The following is a 14,902-nucleotide window of genomic DNA, read 5'->3' as shown; positions in this document are numbered from 1 at the left end:
GAGATTCAAACAGTGTAACGAACGAGCCTCGGCGAGTCCCTAACAACAATTAATGTCGTATGCAGCTAAATACATCCATATCAAATCGCAAAATTATATTTCTAGCGCTTTGTCACTTAATTATTGACAACACGTCTAACAAGCATTCGACAAACAAACGTTCGTCAAAGTTCACGGTTGTATGGATCCGTGCATGTTAAAGTGACCGTGGCCGAATACGACGGTTCCGACTCGTTAATTCTCGTCGGCACGTCTAGTCCCCCGGTGTTCGCTTCTTCCCGCCGATTGACACGGCCAGATGTGGCGTGAAATCGCCCAGTCAAATGAAGCACATTATCAATATTGCTCTGTTGTTCATTGGTCCTGTCAGTTTGGTCAAGGGAAATGGACGTTTTCATTAGAACGCTTTTCAGTCTCACTAAGCGTTTTATTGCCGTGAGTGCGTGATCTGTATAGATGTAAGCTGTCAACGCTATCACCGTGAGTCCGTGATCTGTATATGATTTAAACTGTCAACGTCGTCACCGTGAGTCAGTGATCTGTAAAGATTTTAAACTGTAAACGTCATCACTGTGTGTCAGTGATCTGTATAAGATTTAAACTTTTAACGCCATCACCGTGAGTGAGTGATCTGTATTTGATTTAAAATGTCAACACCATCACTGTGAGGCAGTGATCTGTATATGATTTAAACTGTCAACGCCATCACTGTGAGTCAGTGATCTGTAAAATATTTAAACTGTCAACGCCATCACTGTGAGTCAGTGATCTGTATAATATTTAAACTTTTAACGTCATCACTGTGAGTCAGTGATCTGTATAATATATAAACTGTCAACGCCATCACCATGTGTCAGTGCTCTGTATAAGATTTAAACTTTTAACGCCATCACTGTGAGTCAGTGATCTGTATAATATATAAACTGTCAACGCCATCACCATAAGATTTAAACTTTTAACGCCATCACTGTGAGTCAGTGATCTGTATAGATTTAAAATTTCAACACCATTCCATCGTGTCAAGAGGCTTGTTTAAATACTGCTTGTTATTATTTAATTTAAGAGTATGCGGTCTGTTTATCATTCCGTGCCAGCACCTGAAGATAGCATCGAGTTACAAACAACCTGAGTGATAGACAACACAATGCTAGTCTAAGACACTGGTTTACATAAGAGATTCCAGTTGCCTTACACGAGCCGAGACGTAGCACAGTGGCAAAGCGCTCGCCAGATGTACCGTCGGTCCAGTGGGCTAATTCTCGTTCCAACCAGTGCACAACGACTGATATATCAAAGAGCGTAGTATGTGCTATCCTGAATGTGGGATGATTCATATAAAAGATCCCATGCTACTAATGGAAAAATGTAGTGGGTTTCCTCTCTGATACTGTTTGTCAAAATTACCAAATGTGTTTCATCCAATAGCTGATGATTAATAACCAATGTGCTGTAGTTGTGTTGTTAAATAAAACAAACTTTAACTTTTCCTCTCTAAGACTATATGTCAAAATTACCAAATGTTTCACATCCAATAGTTGATGATTAATACCCCCCAAAAAATGTGTCGTTAAACAATTGTTGTTTTCTTTTGTTAGTTGCCGTACACAGATTTTCCTAATATTGCAAAGTGATTTGTATTGCTAATAATTTGTCATTATTACCCTAAAGCTCGTGACAACTGAAAATTATTTTACTCGGGATATAAATTTGATAATAACTGGTAACTCGTTTATTATCCTCTATTTATTCCTGGTTTAAACTTCTCATCTGTTTTGCATCTAATCATAAAATGCAGCTTATTAGGTTTTCTTTTATTCACAAGGCTCAAATTCGCTGTTCATGATACGTAACTGGGTAATTGAAATACGTTTCCAATTGTCCAATGGGTTCAAGTGAAGTGCTTGTGTTGGGAGGAGAGGCTTAGTTCTACAACCTATTGCGCACACATCGAGCATTCTATTGGATATTAAATTTTTCAAACATATTGGGGAGTTATATCCTGTAAAGGCACACGTAATTCAATTATCTGACAGTGTGTCCAGGGCGCGCGCGCACACATACACATGCACACACACAAACACGCGCGCGCGCACACACACGCATTTCAATTTTATGACTGCGTGATTAGGGTAGAGGTTACTTGTCAATGAGATAAGTCAGTATTCCACTCTAGTCGTCTTACGCCCATAGGCGTAAGGGCTCCCATTTTTATAGGGGGCGGGGGGCAGGCTGGTTTTGCCCGAATTAAACGAAAATTTCCGAATCTGCATAACAACATTTATTCATATTAACATTACCACCAAACAGCTATATAGGGTTGCAAATGAATCACTACGCATGTTTACATGGATTACAACTAATTGTGAGGGTAGAATGGTGGAAATGCATGGTAAAAATGTCTCAGGTTAGCACATTTTACCGGGTTTGACACCCAATAGCCGATGTATTTTTCGTGCTGGGGTTTCGTTAAACATTCATTCATTCATTCATTCATTTTACCGGAATATCTGTATCATTTTTGCCCGAATTTGGGGTTTTGCCCCAGCACTATGGGGCATTTGTATCCCCCACCCCACTGTCTCGTACGCTTATGCTCCACATGGAGTAGTACATTACCCCCGGGTTGGGACCGGTATTGGTATTAGAACCTAGTACCTACCTGTTTCTTTTGCTTTTGTTTTTATTTAACGGTACTTTTTTGCTTTACGAATGGTCTCTCATTACAATTGTATTATTTATTTTTTATTATTATTTATTTATTTCAACTTATGTTCGTCCTTATATCCAATTAATGTTCAAGCACGGTGTCCTGGGCAAACACGCCAGATTTCTGGGCTGTCTGACCAGAACGGTGGGTTAGTTGTTGGTGATTAATGAGGGAGAAGAGGGTGTGGTGGTCTTACACCTACCCACTGAGTCGTTAAAACTCGCTCTATATTAATTAAATTAATGTATGTATCTGGTGCATTTATATTGTGTTGAAATGAGTTGAGAATTTAATAATATGTCTGTCTATTCGTCTTTTACTCTGATGTATTAACCACCACCCCACCGAGAGTCCACTCTGGCAAAGGTAATCACACTCCAGGTCTCTGTGATTGCAGTGACTGAGACCCACTTCGCATTCAGAGTCATAATACTAAGAAAACGGAAAACAATGGTCGGCATCTCCAACTGGAGATTGTCGCAGATGTTCCGCCGAGTTCAGCCAGAGTTTAAGATTTCCTTTGGGACATTGACGAAATACATATTTATGTAACTTTCATTATCCGCTATCAGGGCATTTGAAGCGTACGGATTCTGTATTGGTACGGAAGATTTTCCTGTGTTGAGTGTTTGTGTGTCTAAAAACGAGCTGCCCACACCAACGACAGGTCCGTTTGTTCCTAATTCAAACTACACTCTGAACAAACAAACCAGAGTGGGCCGGTCAGAGCCGGGCATTGTGTGCGCCCACTTACTAAGCAAAAGTCAATAGTCTGAATGGTAAAGCTGATCTCTTTGTATATCCCTCTTTTAAGTATGCTAATCTGAGTGGTTTATACCTGACCATATCACTTTCCTGTTGTATTCGGTATCAGTCGTATCGACCTAGGTGTATATAATTATATAGACACACATGTATACATAAGCGCACACATGTGGGGGTGGGGAGAGAGAGAGAGAGAGAGAGAGAGAGAGAGAGAGAGAGAGAGAGAGAGAGAGAGAGAGAGAGAGAGAGAGAGAGACTGTTTAAATGCTTGCGAATATTGTAGATATATAATTAGATATGCCTGTAACGCGCCTTTGTCTCTGTGTATATCAAAAGCTGTGGTATGTGCTATCCCGTCTGTGGGGTGGTGCATATAAAAGACCCTTTGCTACTAATGGGAAAATGTGGCGGGTTTTCTCTCTAAAACTACTTGTCAAATTACAAAATATTTGACAACAAAACAACATTTTAACTTTAGTATCTTTGTATGACATACAGAAGCATCATTCCTCATCCTCTTCACGTAATAGGGCACATAACATGGCTGAACATATGTATTAAAATATCCAGCACAATATTTGTAATTCTAAATAATTATAGCTTATTGGGTGGAGAAATAAGCAAGGCAGTCAAATGATGTAATAATAACCAACCACGAAACACAGTTACATTGTTTTAATTGTTCTTGGAGGCAACGAGTTGGTCAATACCGTGTAGTCCTTTACTTTTAATGTTTCATTTTTGATATACTACTGTCGGAACGGTTTGTCATGCTTTGATTTACACATAGGGGTAACAACAGTCAACCACAAAACCCGGTTCCAATGTAAAACATTTTTTACTCAATAGGTTTCTTTAATTTGAAAGGAAAGAGAACAAAAAAGCTATGTTTTGCTTTGATCGTCAGAATTATGTACTTTAATTTCATCGTTTCGCTTTTATTGTATCTTTGGAAGATCGCCTTGGGAAATAATAAATTCATTCTAACAATATGGTATGGCGTTAATTACGATCGAGTACCCAATAAACCACGACTTTCAGTTTGAGTCTCCTGGTGCATGTAATGTTTGTAAACTGCACCAATTCAGTCTTTTAGTAGGTACCAATACAAGGTTGTCAATACACGATTTCAAGGTTTTGTTAACACAAATCTGGATATGTGACTATTCCACATTACGTAATTTATAGAAATCAGTCTTATAAAATAATCAAGAATTCCATTTTATTTGCTAGTGACACGTATTAGCCGAAAATATGATAATTGTTTTAAAGAAATTTGATTGAAAACAAAACTTATTAACAATGTTAACATAGGAACATTTTTACATGCATCTAAGTGTTATTTAATAGGTTGGATTTTAAAAATGCTAATTTATAATGTCATAACCCTTTAGTTAGTGTATCTCACATGGTTGGTCTGAAACATTAGATGTTTTATTAATCATTACCGCTGAACGCGTGTTGCGTTTGTGGATTTTTTTTTTCATGAGAAAAAAAAGATAAGAAAAAGAGTTCATCATAAATCATCGCAGTGATTTGTTACCGAGTAAGCTTCAAGATTAAAACCAGACTTTCGAATTGGATTAGATGTCTACTCTGATGAAATGAAAGCGGTTTGATATATCAACTGCATCTAAAGAGACGATGTTTACAAGATATCAAGTACAGTTGTTGTCACTAGCACTACTAACAACTGTTCCGGCATTTATCTCGAATATTTAGTTTGTAGTCTGTAAATATTCAATATTCAGTACATCTTGTCTTTCGCCATATTATAATACGTATTAAGATGCCGAGTGTTAATATCGCAGTATATCACCCTGATATATAAAACGTCTCACAATATCCTTGCCTACTATACAGTGATAGTAAATAAAGTGTAAAAAAAAAACGCTTCTTATTCTTGACACTTTTGTTTTAATCCTGGCCTGTATCCAGTTACTGGTGCAGTCACAAACTAGGCCCAGTAGTTTGGCTTGCGTGAACTTTAACCGGATATGGACATGTCAATAAGTTCCATCATTCTAATAGTTTGATACCCAATAGCCGATGTTTTTTTCGTGTTCGGGTGTCGTTAAACATATACTGTATTGTATTGCATTGTATTGCATTATATTGTATTGTATTGTATTCTGTTCTGTTCTGTTCTGTTCTGTTCTGTTCTATTCCATTCCATCATGCTACAGCTCGTCTGAATAGCGTGTCTTTGAGATACTGAAATGCATGTTACTAATGAAACATTTACATAGTTCACAGCAGTAGTGATTGAGGGACCTTAATGCAGGTGATAACTGTGTTTTATCTGATAGTAATCAAACATTTATATTGTTCACAGAAGTATTGTTTAGAGTTCTTAAAGCAGGTGATAACTGGATTTTATTTCACAATTTCCGGACATTATCTTGGTGTTTTCGTTAGTTTGACAATCTAAGCTCGTCATTTCCGGCTAAACTGAATTTGCGACAGTAAAACCATATTTACATCCGGAAATGATCAAATAGTTAAGGAACGTTTGCAAGACGCTTAAACAACTAAAATGAAGGTAAGGTTAAAATAGATCATATGTATTTATGTATGTGTGTGTATGTATGTATTGATGTATGAATATCTATATATTGTATGTATGTCGAGGTTGACTATTACATACATAGATAGTAATGCACTGGCGCAGGGGATAATTAAATCCTTTCTGGCCTCACAAATTGTCCCGTGCTGTTGCTGGGACTCGAACCTATGGCACCAAATCGCTCGCAACTTTGCAGACTTGCCACGATACCTGTTTGAGCTACTGAGGCATCCATGTGCGTGTACGTACGTACGTACTTATGTATGTATGTATGTATGAATGTATGTATGTATTATTCCTTTCTAAATGTGGTATGCCAACATTGGTTGCTAACACTCAAGAAACGAGCCCTATAAAACATGATGTATTCTATTTTATCAGTTATCATTAAAGGGACATTCCTGAGTTTGCTGCATTGTAAGATGTTTCCGACTAATAAAATATTTCTACGATTAAACTTACATATTAAATATATTTCCTTGTTTAGAATATCAGTATCTGTATATTCAATGTGTTTCTGGTCGTCTTAATATTGGTAAGAAGCCCAAACTGGATTTTGTCTTCAAATAATTTCATACGTACGAAAAATTTATATTTTAAGAAATAAAATAAAATTTAACGTAGTACAAATATTAGAACAATCAGAAACATGTTTAATATACAGTCACTAATATTTTATGCAGAAAAATATATTTGATATGTAATTACAATCGTTAGAAAGTCTCTGTTAGTCGATAACATCTTCAAAAATGCAGCAAACTCGGGAATGTCCCTTTAATTCGCAATTTGTGGAGTTTATAAGTAAATATTTTAATATTCCATAATCTAATTTTACGTAATTGTCGTCTGCTAAGTTTTGGAACCGTTCAACCAAACGGAGTAAGCCGGCGGTCTTGACCATGTAATGTGTATCAACGTTTCTTACAGGACCATGTTGTTATTTGTATGACGTGATGGTTGCCCGCATAACGCACTGAATGTTTTAACCAGATGTTCAGTGTTGATTGTTTCTCTATTAAATATGGTGAAGTGTAAACATATCCACGTGTTTCATATCGCTTCGCAGTTTACTAGAACATGAAGAGCACGCGTCAGTCGGGTAGGCGCTTTGGATTATATAATCATTAAAAAAAAAAACTTACAAGATTGAATTTTTTTTTTTTTTTTTTTTTTTTTTTTGGAAAACTGATGTATTATCCAATCTAACTGACGTCCTGTCTAATCTTGATGTATTATCTGATCTAACCGATGTATTGTCTGGTTTAACTGATGTACTGTCTAATCTATCAGATGTACTGGCTGATCTAACTGATATATTGTCTGGTCTAACTGATGTACTTTCTAATCTAACTAACGTACTGTCTAATCTAACTGATGCATTGTCTGAACTAACGGATGTATTGTCTAATTTAACTGATGTATCGTCTAATCTAAATGATGTAGTGTCTAATCTAACTGATGTATTATCTGATCTAAATGATGTATTGTCTAGTCTGATGAATTGTCTGCGCTGACTGATGTACTGTTCATTCTAACTGATGTATTGTTTAATCTAACTGATGCACTGTCCAATATAACTGATGTATTGTCTGGTCTAACTGATGTACTGTCCAATCTAACTTGTGTATTGTTTGATTTAACTGGACTTGTATACTGGTTTTTGACTGATGCATTTTTACAATTGCATTTTCTTTTTGTTATCAGTATATGTTCTTAGCGTTATTTAGCTGAGAAACAATATTTTATACCGAACCTATACAGAACGGTAATTAGCTTTTCACAAGTAAATGGCATACGGTTATAAACAAACGCGCGTTAAAAAGGTGGTGATATTAATCACAAGTAATAGATATTTTATTATAGTAATACAGTTTCTGTGGCACATAAGCAATGTAAGACACCCCCGCCCCAGAGATCACTGGTTTTTTTGTCATCTTCGAACAATATTAGACACGCGTGTGTGATTTTCTGAAGTGCAGATATAATATGTTGCATGTAATGGACGTGGGTTGTTTACACGGCGAGATTTGTAATAGCAATCATAAGGCTCATTCACACTGGCGCGTGCGGTGCGGCTCTTATTCTCTCATTGGCAATAGTGTATTTTATTTTATGTAGCTAGTGTGAATCATCCTTTAGTTAAGCTTAAAATGTGTTATGGGAGAGTGGGACCATATTTAGACTTGAGAAATTGGCCCTATTCCATATAATAAGAGGAGCCATATTGTGGCAACGGGTTTCTTCTCCCATCAAACATCATATGTATATATTACATGCATATCACAGCTACTATTATTTTACATACTATCTAATGAGGAAACGCGAGTTGGATACGTTTTTAAACAAGTTGTAAGATAAATGGTATTTAACGGACATGAATGTAGTATTATATTTCTTACATTGGCTTAAAAATCAAGGTTTAAAATAAATTTAACATCTTTTTCCAACTAAAATGTATTTAAGGTCATAGCTCTTTTTATTAGCTTGTGCGTCACATACAAATTAGTTTCAGGTTAACTTATTGTTCACAGAGTAATCGATATCGATTGCACATTATTTTATTGGATGGTATGTCAGTAGCGTCCTGGTCATCACCTAGGATCAGCCAGTCGTATGTCTTTCAGTTGTTACATATGTGTGTTATTGGTATGTGTTACCAAAAATAACGAATGGTGTTCTCACCAACGGGTGTGTAAGGAAAACAATGTTCTGATGTCTACACATGTATAAACAAGCCATTGTCTCACATTCTGCAGTTTGAAAATAAATGGTTACGCTCCAGACTTTCTAATAACGCAAATATCGTTCGAAGATATTGCAACGTGTAAACGCACATTAAAAGACGTACAGTCCAATATCGCAGCTTCATATATTTAAACATCACCGGCGTTAAAGACAACATGGAAAATGGTTGGATTATTTCTCAGTGTGAAATTATAGTAAACTGTGTTATTTTTTTCTATCATATTGCACAGTAACGTCTCAACACGCTGAGAAAACGACCGTTCCGTGTATCCTCTTTCCCAGTTAGGGAAGTGATTAAAACGAAACCTTTTATCAGACCTATGATCTTCGCTGTGTCTCCCATGCGATTAGTGATTTTAAAAAGACAAAAGGAAGTAATTTTAAAGCACTGGAAGTTTCACGGACTATTTCAATTACCAATAAATTCAAACGTTTTTATTGCTTGAAACAGACTAAGTCGTCTGCTGCCATTAGCTGCTGAAAATGTTATATTATGTGCTGTTCGCAAAATCATTGCTGTGAGTTGTAGCAATATTCGTGTTCTACTGCCGAGACAGCAATATTCTTAGTAAACTGATCAAATAGAGCGATATTCGTTTTATAGTAGTGACACATCGGTGGGGTTTTTTCTCCATTATTTCCCAAACAAAGCAACAAGCTTATCTTACAGGTCACGTTTATCAATATCAGTATCTTGCTGCTGACACAACATTATTGAGTCATAGATGACACACATTCTTATAATCTCAATGTAAAAACAGTTTTTCCTTATCAAACTCGTATCTCTGCACAAGGCAGTTGAAACGAAATTAGGCAAAATCGTGATTGCATTCATAATCCACTATTAGGTGCTCGTCCATAGGAGAAGGACTGCTACTCCCCAAGGAGATCGGTAACAGGATGTTTCATCCCTCCTGCATTGCCTATAGTAGGACTGCCATTCCCAAAACTAGCTTAGAAAAACATAACTTGCACATGATAGATCCTCAATGGAATATATACAACTGTGGTGGCATGCACTCAAAACTGTGATGATATCAGGTGTTGTCCTGCCCCACCGATGACACCCGTTATGAGCACAACCCACAACCATCAAGTTCACATTTGAAATGTACAAACATTTTACCAAAAAGAAAGAAAAGTCACATACAAGTTCAAAATAGGGTATTGCACTAGACGTTACTTTTGCCAGTGATGCGTCATATCGTGAAATGGCCTATGAGTGTCCACCATAAAACGTTTTGAAGGCTTTCAGGAGTCCTTGGATATTATAACCCTGATCAAACAACATCTCTACCAGAACGATATGTCTATCTTTAAAATTGGCATGTGCTGAGCATACCCTAACGTATCTCAGAAGTTGCCAAACATAGCTACCAAAGGCTGGAGTAGAAGGAATATTGGTCGACTTGAGGGAAAAATTGACTATTGGAAAACCGAAGTCATCCCTTTTATCATACAGGTTTGTATGAATGCCAACGTCATTCTGAATCTCTGTACCTTTATAGATCAAAGTGTGAAACAGAGTTAATTCTTTCTGTAGTTTCCTTTATTTCTAACTCTGGTGGATAACTCGGTGGAAGGTAATCTGTGATCTTATTATTGAATGATATAAAACCATCAATATATCGAAAGAAGAAGTTTGTTTTGTTTAACGACACCACTAGAGCACATTGATTTATTAATCGTCGGCTATTGGATGTTAAAATATGGCCATTTTGACACATTCATAGAGAGGAAACCCGCTACATTTTTCCATTAGTAGTAAGGGATCTTTTACATGCACATTCCACAACCTTTGGTATACCAGTCGTGATGCACTGGCTGGAACGAGAAATATCCCAATGGGCCCACCGACGGGGATTGATCCTAGACCACTGGGCTACGTCTCGCCACGATCGATATATCGAAAGCTTAAATAATACATTTTCGCCAGAATCTTTTGTTTTGATTTAGCTAGATTAGTTAGAAAATATTATTCATATGCATAGAAAACAAACTGGCAAACAATGTAGCATAGATTTTGCATATGGGGAGACCTACTTCCTGTCTGTACGTCCTGTCCCCAAATCTGACATATATGTTGTCAAAGAGGACGTGCAGCATATCACATAATATGTCTGTCTCAGTATACGTTTATCTTGATTTACTTCAGTCTTAAAGGGATATTCCTGAGTTTGCTGCAATTCTTTAGATATTATCGACTAACAGATATTTTTAACGCTTGTAATTACATATCAAATATATTTTTCTGCATAAAATATTAGTGGCTGTATATTAAACGTGTTTCTGATTGTTCTAGTATTTGCACTATGTTAAATTTCATTTTATTTTCAATTTTGTCTTTCGTACATACGACATTATTTAAGTCAAAATCCAGTTCGGGCTTCAAATATATAGTAAGACGATAAGAAACACATTGAATATTAAACACTGATATTCTAAACAACAAGCTATATTTAATATGCAAGTTTAATCGTAGAAATATTTTATTAGTCGGAAACATTTACAATGCAGCAAACTCGGGAATGTCCCTTTAACACATTTTACAGATCCATTGAAGATAGTTATATATTTGTATCTCTGTTCACCAATTTTAGAAAACAAATGATCCCTTGATTAAAAAAATGAAGTTTTTCTTTGAATGTGTCGTGGAGGTAAATTCAAGCCAAATCGAAGAAAAGATTTGTGGCTTTGATATATTTCTTCTTCCGACAACATGCTGGCCTGAAATGAAGCACTAGTTGAATTTGATGTAATGGTTTTACATATGGTGGTTATATGTTATTTGATGATTTGTCAATGGACGCTATCACAACTGTTGGTGTAGGAGAGACACATCTCTCTATTACAGATGGTTGTGACATAAAAGGCTTCCTGGCAGAATGTGTTTTCTTTCGCAGTTAATGCATTCGTCCAATGGCACTTATCAATATTACGTAATGACTCGATCAATTCTGAAAGACGTTCAAAACGTTCCCTCTCACGTCTGTCTCAATTTTAGCATATTATTCGACAGCAGCCATAATTATTTGAAAGTTACAGTCTCAATGATATTTCGCTGTTCGCAATATTTAGGACCATAATGGAATAACTGCCGAATGTTGGGGTTTTAATTATGTTTTACACATTGATTACATGGATGCGTATTTTGATCTTACTGTTGATATACACCAATATTTTGACCTTTCGTTTGATTATTATTTTGACCTTATTGTTGACATAGATAAGTATTTCGATTACTAGTATCAACGTAGCACGGATATAATTCATATGTATACCGTTCTAAACAGTAATATTATTACATTACACTGACATTAGGTAATATTTTAACCTAATCGATGATCCAGTAGTTATCAATTTCCCCTTGCGTGTGTCAGTAATAATAATTTTGATGATTCGACACTGAACAAATCTAGCGTTCACAAGGTGGGAATGGTATGGTAGACACAGATCAAGCCGGAGTTTGAAATTTACTTTCTAGTTATATAAAGCTACACGACACTCAGTGATATTTTCTTCGTTAAATCTGAACGATAAACCGTAATAAGTTATCAAGGTCCTATTTTTGCACAATGCAGAGTCGACTGCGTGTTGTTGTTTTTTTGTTTGTTTTTTTCAACTAGGTTGATTCCATGAATCTCTATCTAGTGCCTTGTCTATAGGGGGACAGCCACTCTCGATGAGATCCTTTACTGCAGATTTCATCCTTTTTTCACCTCACAAAGAGGACTGCCATTTCCAGACTAGTCTACCAAAATCAAAATTAGCACAGCACAGAGCTCATTGGAATAGGTACACTCATGGATCACTGTAAAACAGTGATGATATAAAGGTGTTCGCGAAAGTTGGGCACATCCTGCCCCACCGGTGTCATCCGTCATCAAAGTACTGCTATCGCAGCCATCAAGTCCGTCACCTCATCTAAACCGATAAAACAAAATATGCAAGAGTTTAACCAATCAGATAAAAAAGTATGCACAAGTTGGAGAGATACTTCTGGATATGGCGGTGACTGCTTTATTGACATATTTGTTTGTTTCTGTTTTTCAGTATGGCTTCGTGTGCAGATCTGTGATGAACCTCATCAATATGCATGAGCCACGGATCCTCGACAAACTCAGGTAGGTACAAATAACCGATACACTTTCATAGCACTGTAACGAACGTACATGATCAAACATATCTTTGTAACCGCGCTTTAGTTCATTTTAAACTACGACTACAAGTATAGTGGAAGCACGTGAGATTAGGAGGGGGGGGGGGGGGGGTGATTAATCGCTTGAAGGGGATTCGAGGATATGCTGTCCAGGAACATTATGAAAGCAAGACGTCTTGAAATCATTTGTTCTTGTATTCTGCACCTAAAATGCACCATGACAAATGGTGGCAAATGCAGCACTTTTTAAATATACTTTATATGATGTATAATTTCTGTTTACACGTTGATACGCCACAGTTATGTACCAAATGGTATGAAATGGAATAATTACAATGAACAACTGTACGATTCAATCAAATCATTCGTTAACCAAATTGTTTTTATCATTTTGCAATGTATTCATTTCAAATTACCAGTAGGTCTTGGTATTTAAAACTTTAGCTAAAGACACAATCAGGCAGAACATTGCATAAAAACCCCCATTTTATATACCAGTTGTGGAGCGCTGGTGAAGAAGGCTAATACCAAACTAATGGATTCACCAAGTGGATCGATCCTTGCATTCGTCACACCTACAGACTCTCGTATTCTGAGCCAAATCACATTACTGGTATTTATATTTCTTCCAGGCATCATCATCTTCGCTCAAAGATGATTTTCTCGTTTTGCAGTTTTCCGGTTAATATTCCTTGAGCTAAATAGCGTTTTCTTCAACTTGAGATCAATTTGCGGTCCGTGATGTGTGCTGTACTCTGGTTGCTTGTTGATCGAATTGTAATGCTAACAGATGTCCACGGGGATTTGTTCCTGCTTCTTAGAATTAAATCTTTGATGAGCAAACCGCTGGTCTGTAGAGTCCACTCGTTTTTGTAAGCGCAGATTCGGTACATGAACAAAATTGGAGTCACACAGGGTTAAACATCAGAATACACGCTGTAAGGCTAAAGGATTACTAAATGTGGTGGTGCTGCAGATTTTGTCGTCGAGGCATTTACGTTGCTTTCCTCTCTCTCTCTCACTCTCTCTCTGTCTCTCTCTCTCTCTCTCTCCTCTCTCTCTCTCTCTCTCTCTCTCTCTCTCTCTCTCTCTCTCTCTCTACCCTCTCTAACCGCAGGTCAATTAAGGACAAAGCAATTCCACCATTACAGTTTATATTGCTATGTAATTCAGTACGTTATTATTTTAATAATAAGTAGAAAGCTTTTTTATGAGGCATATACGTAGTTTTTCGTTTGGAAAAAAATAGCACTTTAGTAGTAATTGTTTTAACTTTAGTTCGTCAACTATAATAATGGTTGTTAAAATAAAATAAAAAATAAAAATAAAATTTACTCTATGCGGCTGGGTTTCATAAATTTGCTCACCGGTTTGTGTTCTGTCTTCACTATATGAAGCGAGTAGATGATCAATATATAACATGACTACTTTTGTGATTCAGTTACAAAGTTATGATACATTTAAAAAATACTAATTCTATTCTGATGAGGTAGTTGTATTGACACTAAAATAAGAAATGTCAATTTATCACCTGACCGACACCTTTGATGACGAATCAAGCTGATTTACTGTTAGCATTCTACATCAAAGAATCGACACATTAATTGTTTGTCGGAAACATTTTTGTCTTATTAAATTATACAGCTGTTGTTAAACTAATTTAGGTACTATTAATTTATGTCAGGGATAATGCAACGTGTCACTGACGAATAAATAGAAAAATATCTCCTACATTTGCGAAATAACGAGGTGCTGTTTAAAGAAAAACGTTTGTCGACACAACCAGATCACCAGAAATGTATTAATCATCGGCTATTTGATGTCAAACATTTGGTAATTTTGACATATATTCTTAGAAAGAAAACCCACTACTTTTTTCCATTAGTAGCTAGGAATCTTTTTATATGCACCATACAACAGACAAAATAGCACATACCACGGCCTGAAGTATACCAGTCAT

At 36.4% G+C, this 14,902-nt stretch overlaps 1 protein-coding gene across 1 annotated transcript in view; it reads left to right on the top strand.

Moving 5' to 3' along the window:
* LOC121373977 (guanylate cyclase soluble subunit alpha-2-like) overlaps positions 1–14,902 on the top strand; it is a 69,862-nt gene that overhangs the window by 17,024 nt on the left and 37,936 nt on the right. Inside the window, exon 2 of the mRNA XM_041500833.1 lies at positions 12,837–12,907. Coding sequence (XP_041356767.1) covers positions 12,837–12,907 — 71 coding nt within the window. The remainder of the gene's footprint in view (positions 1–12,836; positions 12,908–14,902) is intronic.

This window comes from Gigantopelta aegis, chromosome 6, assembly GCF_016097555.1.
Source record: "Gigantopelta aegis isolate Gae_Host chromosome 6, Gae_host_genome, whole genome shotgun sequence".
Classification (NCBI taxonomy): Eukaryota; Metazoa; Mollusca; class Gastropoda; order Neomphalida; family Peltospiridae; genus Gigantopelta; species Gigantopelta aegis.
This window is presented reverse-complemented; position numbering and strand designations above follow the sequence as displayed.